The sequence below is a fragment of the Hetaerina americana genome, unplaced genomic scaffold (assembly GCF_022747635.1).
Source record: "Hetaerina americana unplaced genomic scaffold, ioHetAmer1.1.p SCAF_76, whole genome shotgun sequence".
Lineage (NCBI taxonomy): Eukaryota > Metazoa > Arthropoda > Insecta > Odonata > Calopterygidae > Hetaerina > Hetaerina americana.
Genome location: NW_027287383.1, coordinates 1,522,639 through 1,540,441, shown reverse-complemented (window position 1 = coordinate 1,540,441; position 17,803 = coordinate 1,522,639). Strand labels below are relative to the sequence as shown.

General features: G+C 39.4%; 1 protein-coding gene across 1 annotated transcript in view; it reads right to left on the bottom strand.

Annotated features, from left to right (window-relative positions):
* LOC139697410 (cysteine dioxygenase type 1) overlaps positions 1-16,937 on the bottom strand; it is a 50,383-nt gene extending 33,446 nt beyond the window's left edge. The window contains exon 1 of the mRNA XM_071596095.1: positions 16,133-16,937. Within this exon, the coding sequence (XP_071452196.1) occupies positions 16,133-16,353 (221 nt within the window). The 5' untranslated portion in view covers positions 16,354-16,937. The remainder of the gene's footprint in view (positions 1-16,132) is intronic.
* Between the last annotated feature and the right edge of the window lie 866 nt (positions 16,938-17,803).

Sequence of the window (17,803 nt, the reverse complement as noted above, 5' to 3'; positions counted from 1 at the left end):
TCAGCGTCCATGGAACACATCCATAAATGCATGATGTAAAAAGAAATGCATGATTATGCATATTTACATACATGTGCTCATGTATATTTGCCAATATATATTTAAGCATAAGCGCGTATTTATACAAAAGGCTGATGCTCTAAAATCCCACGCCAAATGCCCTTGTGGTAACTTAGTGGTATTGTTTAGGCATAGACAACTTTACATATATCTCTAGGAATAGTACGCGAAGATTCCGTTTCCTGTTACCACAAACGTATACAACAATAACCTGTTTTATTTTAATTTATTTTCGATGGTTGTTTGATCAGAATGCGCGAGAAATGATGCATATTATGAGTAGAAACATGATCAATAAAGAATCCGGACATTCTTAATATGAAGCCTTCATAAGTTACTAACATATTATTTTGATTAATTTTCAAGAAATTTCAAATACCTATACCTGATTGTGCCGAGTGGTTGCTGAAGATATTTATGCTGTTTGAAGTCGTTGAAGGAACTCATTGTGTACTAAGGTGGTTTTCGAGTGTGACTGGCCATGGAGCATGTTGTGGCTCCCTCGCGTAGCAACTAGCACGTTCAGGGTAAGCCGGTAAGTCGTCGAATCGCTGCGAAAGCCCAACTTTCAAGGAACTCATTAGGCGTGGACGTTTAAGTGGGTTCGTTTCCTAAGATATTAGCTGAGAGTCTGTGTCTCTAGCATGGAGGTAAAGAAAACATTCCGCCGCCGTCATTCACATATGTACCGTGCGGTACATGCGCGTAAGCGGAGCACCAGGCATCACACCAATCGAATATTGGTGTTTATCTCCAGATATTGGATTAGTCGATTGATACATTCGTCAAGCAGCGTGGCGACCGCCTCCTCAGTGACCCAAGGTTACCAGGTCATGGTCCTTGGGGGAGTTTTTGAGGTTTCTGCGAAAAGTTGGGAAAATCCCGTCGAAGAGGAGGAAAAAAACAGTAGCTCACATTTGGCACATACAGTCTCTGTATTGCTTATACAGCTGTTTTTTCCCCAGAAGTTTTTACGCGATGCACATGTGTGTTACACCCAAAGATCAATATGAAAACATACGATCTTCCTTCAAGTCTGAACGGATGACATATAATGTTCGCGGAAATTCTATTGCGTTACCTACCATTAAATGACACTCAGTGGCTCAGCGAGGCACAAAATGCTCTCAAAGCACTCGTATGTTACTCTACTTTATCCTTTAGAGACTCAATACTTAAGATTACGGTTGTCTCAATCTAAAGTAATCTGGTTTATAGTAAAACCTGTACACGGTTCGGTTACTTAAAATGACTCATAGGTGAACACACTTTTTGCCTCGTGAATATATGACGTATTTTTTAATGGTCGTTGTGGGAATTTATAGCGTGGCTAGAGATTAATTCGACCGTCAGTCACGGATATCACATTGATAACCTGCTAAGTACTGTTACTGAATAATGTTATATGTTATAGATATGATGAAAAAAACGTCTCTTCGGCAACGAGATTCGAAGGGTCTTAGCTTAACTGGCCCTGAAATCGAGAGTCGGTTTAGAACTCCGGTCTTGGCGAATGATTTTCAACCGTGAAATTCTCCCCTTCGTGTACATATCAGCGGAAAGCTCAAGCTGGAGTAACTGCTAAGTCATTTCCCCCAATCTTCTTGAATTGACTGAGTGGTAATTATTGACAGACAATTATAAGTATGGAACAGAAGAAAAAAAGTGTCGCTCCGTATAGCATCTCTATTTTGGCATTGAGTCATTTTTCTCGCTTCAATTGGGCAAAAATAGTGCCACCAGAATCCTTTATATAAGCTTAGAAGTCATAGTTAAATGTTTCCTCATATGATTTATCCTCATTTTTCCTTCCTTAAGGTTTGAAAGGGATTGGTTATGAGGGAGTGGAAACTTACATGTCTTCCTTGAATCGCCAAAACAATACAGGAATCGAGAACCACGCGAAGTACCCATAGGTGAAAAAGTTACCGAAGTGTTAGTTTTGTGGTCGCATGAAAGACTTTAAAGGCTAATCATTAAATTAAGCGTATTTTGTCACTTCAACTTTGAATTACAAGTGCTAACCCCAAAGTGACGAAAATGAGTGCCATTTTATAACTATTCGTGTTTTCCCGTCACTCTGTTATGTTATACTCATTTTTATACATACTTCACTTGACTTATGGCTGTATTGTCCCATTAATCACTGTCTAATCCCCGTTTTTTTTAAGTTTGGAGTCAATATTATTGGGGATTCCTTTCAATGGCTTGCAAAGGCTGGCCAATCAAAAAATAATCAAATTTCATGGTCACACACACCGTTCACTTAAAGACAGAAGTTATGTGAAAATCGTTGAAATACTGAGTATGAAGCCATTTTGAGGCCTATGTTTCTAAGTGTTACCAAAGATAAGAAATGTTCGTAGTTACGTATACACAGAAAATCTCACCTGCTATTAAGAGGATTCACATCAATGCGGAATGGTAGACAGCGAACTGACATGAAATTTATTGGCAAGAACGTTAGATACCATTGGTGACAGGGAAAGACAACGTATCACAAGGAATACTTGATGTAAATCGTTCATTGGATGGTACATATTCAAAGTAATTTTGCTCACGACAACAAGCCTGTGGAGAGACAGTATAAATTATCATCCCCATCCCGTTGCACTTGTGAACGGGCAATAAATAACTCAACGGTCTCGTGACTGATGCTGCCCCTGCTACCCACTAGGATAAGTTGCCGGAAATAGACAAGAAGTGTTTTAATGATTGCTGACAATATATTGCGGAGGTGCTTTCCTTTACAATGCGATATCAACATTATTCAAAGATAGATTTCATATAAGACACTAAATGACCTCTTCAACAACTGGGCTGTTTAAAAATTTTCCAACGGCAGTCGTGGATACGAGATCATCTTACGCACGTAAATTTAGCTAGACCGCAGAATTTTAAATAGAAATTCCACGCTCTTTAAAGCTTCAAGAACATTCTCCTAGTCACCTTCAGAGAATCGTTCTCCTAACAATCTCAATCCCAGACACGGATGTAGAGTGGTGTATTTCATCTTTGTACCGCTAGTAATTTTTGCAGTTTGCACGTGAATTACAAGCGGTATTCAATCAAACGACTCAGAATTGCAGGATGAGATGCGTATCCATAATGAAAAATCCTTAAGAGCAATTAATCAAAACGATATATCGGCTAAAGATTATAAATCTTCTTACTATAATAGCTTTCATGAACTTCTTTCTTTCTCAGTTAAAATACCTGTAATACCATAAATCAGAGCTCATATTTTTAAGTAAAAATCTTACTGTGATTTTGCAATAACTATTTTGCTGCAAACGCTGTTTTGGCTCACAATTTTTTCATGCTGTCATATTAGATACCTCGGAACAATATTACGATACATTGTGAAAATAAAAATTAGCTTAAAAAAATAATCCTGATCGATTTTTTTCAATTATTCTTATGCTGTTCTGTGGAGTAATTTAGTTGCTCAACTTAGAAGCATTGAAATAAAAAATTCAACAGTTAAACTCATCATCGATGGCTCTTTCAACATCAAATTTTAGTTAGACCTCATTTGGAATATGCCGCAAGTATTTGGGATCCGTGGGAGAAAATTTGGCAAAAAGAATTAGATAAAGTCCAGAGAAAATCCGCTAGATTTGTTAAAAATTGTTATGATAAAAACACAAGTGTGACAGGTCTCTTAGGGGATTTAGGCTGGGAACCACTTGAAGTGCGGAGAGAACAAGCGAGGCTTAGACTTTTAGAAAGGTTCAGAACAAACGAGTTTAAATATGACACTGAAGGAATTATAATGGCCCCACACTACTTAGGTAGATCAGACCACAAAGATAAACTAAGGGAGATAGATTCCAAGACAGATAGGTACAAATACTCATTCTTTCCCCGAACAATCAGTAATCATAATAGCAAGAAACCGAAGTCACTTTAGAAATATTAAAAACTTTGAATTTACAAGTCGGAACAAAATTAAACACTATAGAGATGTTAGGTATACTTTCAGGTGCATGTGTATGTTAGTTGGTAGTTTGAGTGTTTGCATGTGTGTGGGGTGTAAGTGTTCATGCATGAATGTATGCCATGTTTTTTTTTTATATATGATTTTGTCGTTATTGCATGCGATTTTTTTTTTAATTATTTTTCTTTTCTAAATTATGGGTGGTGTCCTAGCACCCCCCGCCACACGCCCTTGCGGCGGCTTGCGGGGTATTGAGTAGATGTAGAGTAGATGAATGTTAAACCTATGAAAAATATTTTCAACCTCAATAGTGCCGATTAAATGACTGGAAAATGGTCAAAATTCATTTCAAAATCAACTGCTCATAAGAAACTCCTAAATTTAAACGTAAATTATTAAGTGACTCAACCAGGAAGATAATTAATTGAATGCGCTGTAAATGAAATGTGTACGAGCATCTCGAAATGCTCTGCTAAGCGGCCTTTCCTCTTTAATAGCTGCGCAGGTAGCAGCAATCAACTTAAGCCTTCAACTAACTCATCCTTCTCAGGTGATATGACTCCGAACAATCAATTCGAAGAATCAGTCAGCGGAGGAGACTATTTCGGACTATTTTGCAGATTAGGCGTATAATCACATGGGATATACGGCGCAATCCTAAAACTATTCAAATCGAGTGGACCTTGCTATGAAGTCACGAAATTATCTCCTCTATACATATTTTAACATTCTGCATCTGTATGTATATGCATTTATTTCCGGGGGTTGTTTGTGCGGAGTGTGTTGTAGGGAGTAGCAATATCTTTCAGATAAGAATCATTTCGTATGATATAAATTAAAAATTATTCCGATTAATGATATGGGTAATTGCAAGCATAAAAGATTTCATGAATCTGCGAGAAGAACCAAAAACTTGAAGAAGTTTAAAGGGGGCTGCTAAGACGTAGTAATACGCGTAAGTAGTTTAGTGGGTTATTTTCCCAGAATAACGACAAATGTTGTTTCCTAAGCCATTCGCCTGGAATTTGTAGCCTTTGCTTGGGGATATGGAATGCTGAAACGGATATTATGGTTTCCGTAATCTCCGCAGGCTAGAGCTTTTCTCGTCTATATATGATGCCATGCGGGAATGAGAAAATCCCAGATGCCATGAAAAGCGCTAATGGTAAGGCGATTTCCAAAATCGCATTACCATTAGCGATTGAATACATTAAATGAATGCATGATTGGTTGTAACAAGAGTTTAGTTTGACATCATATTGATTAAGTATTTTTTTTAATAAATGGCCATGACCAATTTCAAAGTGCCGAAAATATAAAGGAGGAACCAACTAGTTCTAAGAGTGTTTGCATCAGTTATTGATTAAAAATATAGGCATGGGGAGTACTTTGTTTTAGTAAAAGCGTAGTTAACCAGAATAATGTTGAAAACTCCCTCTCTAGGCGGTAATATAACGTTATTGGTTTACATTTTCATGATGAACTCAAGCTGACACGGGTCCATTTAGCTTGGAGAAATATAAAATATAGTATACCTTGTGCAAAAAGATCGACACGGGCAGCCTACTCGTCACCGTGATTACGGTTTACGTATGAATATGTTAAAATATGAGAGTAAAAGATTATAATGTTGACAGATAATACGAATATAAAAGAGGTAAAAGGAGGATAATTAGGACTCATCTACATTCAGTGGTGAACATTACGTTTTAGAAATGTAACTTGTGAAAGCACATGGAAAGTAATTTGAAGATCGAGGTTTGACACGAGTCGAATGATTTAAAAAAATTGAATTTACATGTAACCAAAGTGTATTTCTTTTATCATTAATCAATTAAGTATCGATTTATCTGAAACTGAAGATATAAGGATAACGCAGAGCTAAGTTAAAGAGAAAGATCTATTTTGAGGTCAAAAGTGAAACTTATGCAATAATAGTATATAGTATACTGTTGTTAACCAGACAGCATTTTTCACACTCAAAGAGATCATTTTTAGATATATCATTATTGTAACTAACTTGCTTGATTATGCTTGATTAATCATTGACGTCAGTGTGGTAGTACCTCAGATAATATTCCATTGTGAATGTACCAAAAATATTTAAAATAAGGACCTTGCCTTGATAATGGATAAGGAAAATTTCCAACTTTAATCTTTTTCTGGATGAGTAATGTTCAGGTTTCAATATACAGCTAGGAAAACGGAAGATCTATTTTGAGGTCAAAAGTGAAAATTATGCAATAATAGTATATACTGTTGTTAACCAGACAGCATTTTTCACACTCAAAGAGAGCATTTTTAGATATATCATTATTGTAACTAACTTGCTTAATTATGCCTGATTAATCATTGACGTCAGTGTGGTAGTACCTCAGATAATATTCCATTGTGAATGTACCAAAAATATTTAAAATAAGGACCTTGCCTTGATAATGGATAAGGAAAATTTCCAACTTTAATCTTTTTCTGGATGAGTAATGTTCAGGTTTTAATATACAGCTAGGAAAACGGAAGTTTCACTGAACCTTATTGTTTAAGAGCCGATTATAGCAATTTTGGAAGTGTGAGTACATAGCTTAGTTGATGGACAATGCTTATCTTCATTTTCTACGTAACTTTCTCTCCGAACGTGGAAGTAGAATTCCACTAAACGTGGAAGTGTCAGTGATTTACACGAAAATCAGGCATGTTTCTCAATTATGAGTCAACACTTTTTTACTTCTGAAGCGCTTCATTAATTCCAGCCTCAGGATTACGCGGTGGTTTTCACTCATACAAGCTTTTACTCGCCAACACGAAAGTGTTCCCTGCTAACGTTATGTTTTTTCTTTTCTATGAAAGCAAAGTAAGATGTCTCATCCTATATTTAGTATTAATTATATGCAGCGCATCCTTGAACTTTACCCAATTCATAGATACGATCTGAAATGAACGATCGAAAAAATGTTGATTCATTTACATTTATTTCCATACCTTGTATCTGTTTGGTTCTCTTTCCTTTTACGTTCATATTTCGATTCTTTTTTTTACATGCGTTCAGAAAAGTGTACTTCCAAGCATTCTCATCGCCAAATGTCATTCTTTCTTACCAGAACTAAGGATCTTCCGCTAGAGTTGTATCGATGATTGTTGTGAAAATCATTCATTGCCCTTGCAGGTCTACTTTCAAGTACCCTAAGACACTTCAATGAATTGAAAATTCATCTTTTAGAGAGAGAACATTTTTGTGACCAATTTCGAAAAAAACTCTTTTGAGTTAATGTTTTAATTTCCCTGGGTAAAGACACCTCGACGAATTCACGACATAATAAATAAGAATTATTGACTTTGGTCCATACGAGGCCCTAGAGGTTTAATGTTCGTTGATATTTCTGAAGAGAATGTGCTTTCTCCATTGCCACTGCAAAATAAGATTTAGTTCGATGTTTTTTATGTTCCGTAATTGCTTTGACTATAATTTACAAAAGTGGAAGAGTTTTGCTATTCAGGCTACGATAATATAAACACATGGGGGTATTTAGTTAGAATAGCACCAGCCAGACGACTACTAACTTTAAATAGAACTTATAAGGAAAAATAAAGCAGCGGTTTGTAAAAACTTACACACGGAGTTTACTAAAAAGACTGGAGCGAGACTTAGTTAGGATAAAGGAAACAACGTGGAAAGAACAGTGCGAGGAAATATGAGTTTACAGAGACGACAAAATGGACGCGGTAAGCAGAAAGGTGAAGGAACTGTCATGATGAAATAATATAAATTCCGTTTACACTATGAAAGATGTAACAGATAAAATGTTAATCACAGAAGGAGAAATTCTGACAAGATGGAAAGAATATTTAGAGGAATTTTATGATAAAGATAATAGACAGGGGATTTTGGATAAGGAAGCAAATATGGTGATGATAAGAATAGCTTAGGACCAGGAATGGTTGATTGGAAGATAAGAGAAGATTAAAGGAAATGTAATTGATAAGGCTGTGGGAATACTTAAAATCCCCGCATAAATTCTTTAAAATTTAGGAAAACGAGGAAGGAAAAATTTTTATGGGCTCATTCGAGCATTCGGGAGGGAGGAATTTGGCCGGAAGAATTGGCAAGAACAATATTGATGCTATCCCAAAAATGGGAAAATCAGCATTATCTGACGGCAATAGGAGTGTAAATTTGATTTCACTCGCTGCAAAGGTATTACTTATGATTATCTAAAAAGGACGGAGAAGATGGCAGATGAGTACTTAGGAGATCAATTTGGGTTTGAAATGGCACGGGGTAGGCGTGATGCGACAGCAGTAATGAGGCTACTAATATGAATTAGCTCAGTGCAAAAACAAGATGCTTCGTGGATTTTGAGAAGGCGTTCAACAGAGTAAAGTGCGAACAATTAATGAACATTTTGCAGAAGATAGGAGTGGACTGGAGAGATAGGCAACTTATCCGAAACCTGTATAAAAGTACCTATACGAGTTTGAGACTGCACAGATGCGGATAGCGAATGGTGAGATGGGCAGTGCTACGCAGAGGTATCTATTATCACTTGCTCGTTCAATTTATATGCGGAGGAAATAGTACGTAAAGCATGGTAGAGGCTGTAGGCGGGAGTGAAATTAGGTGGGGCACTCTTCAAATTAGTTAGATCCGCGGAAGATAAAACATTAGTAAGGCAGTCAGCCAAAGGGTTACTACTATTACTTGGATATTACAGAATCAGTGTGATAGGTATGGGATAGGATTAAACATAAGGAAAAGAATGAAAGAACATTCTCAAGAAATGGGAAGGCTACGATAAAAATTGAAATTGGGGAGGTAAACTAGAGCAGGTAAAACAGTTATTTGGGAAGTATTTTGTGAGGGTGGGCAGAGTTGTGGGGACATTGAAAGAAGAAATGATTTACGTAAAGAAACGTTTACAAAGAGGTGGAAGTTGATGAAAACACCAGACGTAACGAACAGATTAGTGAAAACCTAAATACGTCACTTAGTTTTGTGGCTTGGAAACTTGGTCTTTGAAGAAAGTGGATGTGTAGGTTGGAGGCTCTTGAGATGTGGGTAAGGAGAAGAATGGCGAAAATAAAATGGACGGAGAGGAAAACAAAACATGAAGTTCAAGGAATGTTGGGGAAGTGGGACAGCTCTTGAGAGAAATTCGAAGAAGGCAGGACAGGTGGATGAAAGAGATGCTGACAATGGGGTGCTGAAGACGACTCTATACTCGTAAAGTAGAATGCTGAGAAAGCGAGGTAGAGGGAGGACAGGGGAATAGGCAATTTGGATTGAATCAAAGGAAGTAGAATAAATACAGAGCCAAAGAATAAGTCATTGTATGTAGCATGGGGTTTGACGATTTTTTTGCGTCACATTAGTTTGGGGCTAAGAGAAGAAATTTATGAAACAAAGAGGTTTTTGGCTGCTTTCCCGACAAATTAGTTAACATAATACGAACAAAAACAGGTAGGTGATGATATGTTAACACCATTAAAACTGTTGCATAATTGCGCGCATTATATCCGTTTTCGTGGGAACGACATGCATCTCTGTGCCATCAATTCATAATTCCTCTGGTGGTCGTCCATCGCTGCCATGAGAGCATGAATGACATCTTTGATATTTGATCCCAAATTTTATGAAAGCCAACATGGATTGATTCCATGTTATCATCGTCATTTGTCAGAGTGCAATTATGACTACGAATTGAGTACATGCTATCAAAATTACATACACTTGACATCTCGATGCAACCTCCTACAGACGCCCTTACAATAGAGGTCTCGCGTGTAATGAAATGCGCGCGAAAATGTCGCCCTCACAGAGCTTTTCCAACACATTGCGTCTGATTACGCACCTCTTGTATACAATATCGACTGTCTTCGGAGGAAATGTTCATCGTCTTCGACCCTTGCGATGCATCGAGTGTGTCAAGGAACTGGCTCACCTTGAATGGCTTTTTTACGTATGCCGAAACCCAAAGAGGAATGGTCTCTACACGTCAATGTCAAAGGAGCTGATTAAAATATCCCAGTGCGACTTGACATATCCACTTCCAACGGGCGAGTATACTGGCTTCCAATCCATGTGTACATACTTACATAGGAGGAATCCTTGTAAACCCTGAACGAGTGAGTGTGATTCACAAAGGTCTAACTCACCCGAGTGATATCAGTAATTGCGTGTTTACCTAAGTCCTTCCTGTTTCTGCCGTAAGGCCTGCGAAAACGTAGCCTTCTCCGTGTAAAACACACTATGAATGTGATCCTAAGGGATAGACCGAGGAAAAGAAATAAAACAAAGGGAAAAGGCCAGCTAAATTCCGAATAGAGATGGAATGCGATGGAAATCGAAGGGGGCAAACACGTGGAAGGGTGTAATTTCTCTCCTAGGATAGCGATCCATGCAGGAAATCTCTGTAGGAAGATTGGCAACAAATTTTTATGCACACGCAACAAATCATAGTAGAAAATTTAACCTTTCCCTGAAATGGGAGGAATTTCATAGTGATATACGTACATGATGGTAGAAAGACTTTCAATCAAAAAATTATTCATTACTATGAAATTCATACTTGGCTCTCCATTTCAATGGGTAAAATAAAAAAAAAGTACGAGAGATTCACGCGAGTTTCGTTTAATACGAATATTTTCAGTCAGCATTTACTTTTCTCAAGATTTCTTCATTCATAAATGCGGGAGTCACCTGCTTCATTTCTCCTTTACCATTTTCTCCTGATGTGTATATTTCTCGTATCTGCTCATTATCGTTTATTGTTTATCCCCGAGGATATGTCCAAGAAAAGAATACACTAAATACATTAACGGAAAATGGTCGAATGCGACGGCACCGTATTTTCCAAAGGCAAAACTCATCACGTAATAAAAGCAAACAGGATAAACCACCAAAAAATGAACAGTACACAACTTATACGGTATGTTAAACATATATCCTGGACGAACGATCAGAGAATTTCCCTTGCTCATCATACAACATAATAGAAGCCGTTAGATCCTCGAAAAATATAAGCAAGAATGGATTAGTGGAAATATTACGATTTTAACACGGCTATAATGTAAAACACTATATTAAGTTGATTTGGGAGAATCCAATGAGATATTAGTGCAACTAAGCAGAATAAATGAAAAAAGGAAGCCTATTATCCTCGCGAAATATAGGGTGTCGACAGAAGAAAGGTTTTGTCAAACATCGCTAAAAGAAGTCCATTATCTAATTCCTATGAAGAGATAAGGCACGAGGGGAAAAGGCAAAGGAAATCACTGTTACTCTTCGGATATGAAGAATAATCGAGGAGACCAATGAAGGAAGATTGGGATGAAGCACTGATGGTGGTTTGGTAATTAAGAGACGGTTTTCATCCGCCTTTCAAGAGTGTTCTTCTGCAAGTTTATTTAAGTATTACTTATATTTACTTCGAAATGTTGCGCAGTGGTAAGATATCATTCTTTTTAGAGAGATTATGAAGGGAGAGAAAATTCAGAGAAAGATATTGCCAAATTAATCGCAAAATGGTAAATAGATTTTTACCATTTAAAGCTACATTTACACTTCTTAATCCATTTGCCTTAAAAGACCCTGAGGACAGCCATCAAAATGAAGTCACGAGTGAAAAAAAATGTTTAAACTGAAATCACAGTAGCCAAACGGAAGATTAAGTCGGGTGGTATTTAGTTTTTCCATAAATCTAAAGTCATTTTCCAAGTGCCTGATTTGGGAAACACTCAAAAGAAATGAAAGGAACCACTGCATATTGTTTATTGTATTTCATAATTTTTAACATCTGATGACGGCTTCATCGATAATATGTGATGCCGTTAACTTTTTCGTTGCATCACTAACCTTTACACTATGGCCTCATTAAAGATATTTACCGTTGGAAGGTTGCGTAAATAGGTATGTTTACAAATGTAAGAGGGGAAGTAATTCCAATTTTTTTCGAGTTTTGGAAGCTAATGATCCCATTGGCGCCAACTCAGAAAATGTTCTGAATTTGGGATGACTGGAGCAAGATGGCTGGCGCTCAGTTTTAGTGGCAACGATGAGCTGGGCTTCCTGTTTTTCTGATATAGTGGCCGAATTCTTAGTGATCCAGAAGATTTATTAGGGTCACTGGTTTTCAGAAGGCATTTTATTATGCTACGTGAACTTTCCATTTCAGGGATCAATTGGAGGATCTGATAAAGTAGACTATCGGACATATTGGGTGTGAATTTGTTGAAAACGCTTTGAAAAACAGAGGCTAATGTATTTAAATTTTTCTAAGCTGCTGGTGATATTTTTTATCTTCATCGTTTTCAAGTAAGTTAACTGCTGACTTATTTACCTGCACCTTCCTGAATTTTATGACTCAGCGCAGCGCAATGTATTTAGATTTGTAAAATGATGCAAGGTAACCTTGGTAGCGCAATTATAGATTATTAGAGGAACTAGATTTAGGATCGCTCCCTGATGGTAGGTTACATTAGACGTTTAATCATATGTAAACAGGTATCATTTTTTTATATTTAAATAATAGATCATAATACTAATCCTGCTTTATACCGGTGGAGTGATCAGTTAAATGACATAAAGAGATCAAGTTTAAGAAAATTAAAACTCAATAGGTTTAAAATTTCATCTTCCCACGATATGTCAGGGATCAACATAAATACCAATGACGGCGCTCTGTCGTTTTATTGTGGAAGACAAGGAAACGAGTATTTACGACTAGAGTGGGATTGATTGCAAACGGATAGGTTGAAGAGGTTTTTTTACGAGAGAAATACGAAAAAAAATAAGCTGCGACCCACATCACTCTAACAGAATCATTAGGTATTATAAACTGCGTAGATCTCTTTAGTAACAATTTAGGTAGCAACATATAATTAACCTATCCTAACCCCCATTACCTATTTTTAAGGTGTCATGGTTACATTTTCTCTGTTTCTTACGTATTCGGCACTAATTTTTTCCTTGTTTAAAATACTAGATTTGTGTAGGGGTAGCTGGCATATTTATTGTTTTCAAGATTTATCTACCAATGTACATGGCGGTCCAGTGGATAGAGCTTTGAACTGATTACCAGAGGGTCCGGGTTCAATCGATTCTCGGGCACGCGTCTGGGCACCCTCAGCTTCACCCAAGCTGTACGTACCTTATCTTCCTGAGAAACCATAGGCGGCTCAGGAAAAGGAACTGGCTCTATCCAATTGTGCGAATAGGCGAGGGTAGTGGTAATTGTTTCTTCTCCACGAATTCCACACGCGTAATGTTTCTTTGCCTAATATAATAGAACTACTTTGTAAATCATTCAATTATTTATTAGAAACGTAGGAAATTTTCGGTGAAAGACTTGTAGTGCCCGACATTGAGGAAAGACTGTCTGATACGTTGGTGCCAATCCATGGTTGGAGTCTACCACTTTTAAGTGCTGCTGAGTAGGGTACATTGATTAGTATAACAGTTGACTTGCTGAACTCACTCGAACGTTCGAGCATACGCATTCCGAGGCGATTCGTTGGTATTATTACTACAATTAATTTACTTGGTTGAAAATTAGATTCTGAAAATAAGTAACATGGCTGACAATTTTACATCAACTACAGGTACAAGTAATGGAACCTTCTTGGCGACGACTAAACAAATGTAAAAAAAATGTTATAATGTGCCTAGGTTCTAAAACTCCACTGATGCAATGGGGTATGGAATATCAAAATTCTAGCATTAAAGAGTCTTGGTGATAGAGCCTAACCAACATTTTTATTATAACCCTCCTTCCAGTCATCCTTGTTTATCATGTTGGTACTGTGCTCTCCCAATAACCTTAGAGTTGAAGGTTTTGGGTCCTGCCTGATGCAGACTCCGCTGGTTCATTTTGCGAAGGCAGAAGAAGAGGACCACGAGTAGGAATAAAATTATTCGAATCAAATGGAGTTGAAAGCATTGCAGCAGAATAGTTGAGCACACTTTATTTTGTTGTTTGGAGTCATCTACGTGATAAGAAATGTTGTTGATAATCATCCGATTGGATACACTTCGATAACTTGGCTGAAGGATGACTGAGTAAGCATCGTTGAGAGCAACAGAGTCAATTTTGACACAGACAAGGCACGGATTTTTTATCTCGAAATCAGTAGTAGTCTTTCTCAGAAGTGTTACGCCCTGGGATTTTCATATGTTCACGCCTTAATCTTCCATTCCTTTTTATCGTGTCATGGCATCTGCTTTCCATTCGTGGCTGAATCTGCACCGAACTTCATAGCTTCTCACTTCCTTACACTTTCATGAAGCCGAAGCCTTCGTATTTTTTATACACATTTATCACACATTGAGACCGTTTTCACCGGGGAAAGGCATCATCTTCTACCACTTTCATCTTAATAAGCCATTAAAGAGAAACCGGCGGCAGTGTCTACAAATAAAATTGTCGACAACTATGAAGCACCCATTTTACAACGAAAATCCGATAGTAACCCCAGATTTACACCTGAAACCAAGAAAGATATTCTTTCCACATCATTTAAAGCGCTTAAAACTTCCAACGCTCTGGTGAAAGCGCTTCCTTTGTTTCTGATGTTAAATTTTGCGCCTCAAGCGGAAGACGTTAATTAAAAACTATATACGGAAGAGCCAATTGGACGCTCGACTCTCGTTTTATTCCGTGCCCAGAGGGAATTCAGAAGTTAGTTTTTCTAGCGGGAAAAACGGTTTCGTAAAGCCCTTTCACTTAAGTCCATCGCTAGTCTTACTATAAATACCTCTTCCAGTGTATTGAGACGGATTTCTAACGGTAAATCTCCAAATAAAAGAATATTTTTAGTTTCCACCATCCGAAATGTCCTAATGATTCTAACTTAATGTTGCTTATGCTGCCATTTGAAATAAGTAAATGTTCATAATTGCTTTTTAGAATACTGCTTATGTCATCATAGTTGAAAACTAAAAACCAGAGAGACATATAAATTATCCTTCCTCGTGAATATTTAATATAAATTCGTTTAATGCATAAAATTTTATCAATCTCTCCTAATTTTCACTTTAAATGATGCTCGCCCAGGAATAAACTCCGAAAGTTTCCCTTTTGCAGCAAGATGTGCCTTATAATTTCATTTCTTGAACCGTATTAAATCGCCAGAGTAATGAATATTCATTAGTAATGAATAGGCGGTGGAAATTTAGCGCGAGTACTTCGATAAACGAAATGCTACACACCTAACAGTTAGTAAATTCATATAATGCCTGTACTGTTTCTCTACGTTTGGCTTGACGAAGTCGTTGATAAAAAAGAGAGCATTTTGTATGCCCTTGCCAAATAATTTTCAAAAATGGATTGTTATCCGTTATTTTTTACTCTTTATTCCAATAAATACGAAAATTATTTCGGCTCAGTCTCTAGAGACAAGCATGAGTTAGCCTCGTGTGTCACCGTCTTTTCGGCTGGAGAAGTATTAATACGGACTTTTGGCTCGTCAGCCACAAATCTTAAGTGCAAAAACAGAACTGCATACCTCCAGAAACACCCCAAACGAAACTACAACATCTGGAGCTGCAGGACGATAAGAACAACGAAAGGAGCAGTCTTGATTGTTAGCGTCGAAGGCGTCTATCTAATCACTAGAACTGTACCGGTGAGATAAATAGATTAATTTATTATTTCTAAACTTAATGAAGCGAATCCGGCAAGGGATGAAAGGACTTTTATTTGGAGATTGCTTTGACAGCAATCGCAAATTAAGGGTTTCTCTTTTGGGATCTACAGGTGATTTCTTTACCGTTGTGTTATTGGTATGAAATGGAATATAAGCAATCTTCGCCCCGATTATTCCCGTGGTAATACACATTTCATATGTTCACGATCATCACAACTTCTGTTGGCGTCGTGCAGAAAGGGATATTCATGCGAGACGTAATGGACAGCAAAAGATGTATGAATGTAACGTATGGGATGTAATAAACGAATGAGTGACCACTACTAAAAGTCACTCTCGCATAGTAGGGCTTAAAACGTAGTATATCCCGATGGCATGATCATGAGCAACCGCTGACAAGAGCGACGCGAGGAGCCGGCAAAGAAAGATTCCCGCCCTCCCTCACTCCATTCGAGGTTGCGCGCGACGTGAGCATTCTAGTATATATAAATGATGTACCTGTATCGATCGAACTTGGCGAAGCGCCTCCAATCCGCTGGGCGGCTGCGATACGATTCCATGAGCCGGCGCACTTGGTCCACGTCGACGCGATCCGCGGAGAAGACATCGTGGAGGGCGGAGATGAGACCTTCTAACGACAGGCCGCCGACGCCGTCCTCGACCTTCCCCAGGGGCGCGGACGACGAGGCCGCCGCCGGTTGGTGATCGACCCTCAACATGCCTCTTCTTCCTCGAAGCCGGATGGCACTGCTCCTATACCCTCTTCCGCCGCCTGGAGTACTCACACCCACGTCCACGTGGCGGACGTCAGCCGTCGAGCTCAGATGGCAGACGGGTCACCTTCGATACCTTCCCTACTGGCCGGGCGTTCGCTCTCGTATGAGCGTGTATTGTGTTTGGCGCGTCTGCCTGTTTTTTTCGTCGCTGGGAGCGACTTGAACGGCTGGGCTGTGTGTGGTTGACGAGGAACGAGCGAATCGATATCTCGAACGGGAGTAGGGCTGGCGGAATGCAGCTGGGATAGGTCCGGAGGGTGGGGGAGAGGAGCGAGAGAGCGGGCTCCCGGTGGCGGTGGTGATGGGTAGGGGCCCTTTTCGAGTCGGGACTCGGCGGGCGAGTGGAATGGTGGGGAAAAGAGGGTGGACGGGTGAATAGTTTTCGGGGGACGAGAGATAATAGAGAGCTCGAGAAGGTCGTTGCTTCGTCCGACGTTCGCCGTAGCTCACAAAACCTCTTCGAAAAACAACAATCACTACACACCACCGAGGCTCTTAGGACAGTCTTCACTAACTAACAGGAGCACCACGCGTCCTGATGCTTATATATATGAGTGTGCGTGTGCGGTTGTGTGGTGGGGAGGATGGTGGGTGGGAGGAGGGCCGGCACGGCGGGTGTGCGCGCGCTGTGGGAATCGCGGATTTTTCCCTCCGAAACGTCAGCTGAGACGTCTCGGCCAAAGAGTTCTCCGGGGAGGTCGGGGCGGGAAGATGGGCGGAGGGGTTAAGTAGGGGTTTTTGTGTTGGTAGGGGTGGATGAATAATATAGGGTGGAGGAATGAGTGAGAGAGAGAGGATACCGAGGGAGTAAGCGGGTGGGGTTCGGGCGCGCGGGGAGGGGAGGAGAGGCAAGAGGTGATAGCAAAATGAGTGGGCTGGGCGTGGAAGGGGAGGGGCTGGGACGTGCAGTGTGACTAACGACACTCGGTAAAGGGGGTGGGGGATTCAGGAGGAGGGGTGCAAGGGAGTGATGGAAGTTACAGCGAGGGGAGTGAGAGGGTCGTGGGTTTGTGCCTGGGGTATAGGGGTTGGTGAGAGGAGAAGGGATCCAGGGAGGAAGAGCGGGAGGAGGAGGATGAGAGAGATTTGAGATGTCGGAAGTGGGGGATTCCTTGGGATAGGATGGTTGTAGCTATGCTGACGTATTCGGGACAGTCCCGCCGAAGCTTACCACGCTTCCGCAGCGGTTGAATTCTTTGGCGCCGAATCCTACCAAAATGCAGTCACCCATTAACCACGATGTTACTGCCTTAGCTGCTTGCACTGATAAATTATTTTTCTGGGATTGGCTATTAAATGCTCCTGCGTTATGTGACAGCTTCCCAGGTTAAATAAATCGGAAACTGCAGTCAGTACACACAACACATATGGCCCAGGAAGACTTCGATTAGAT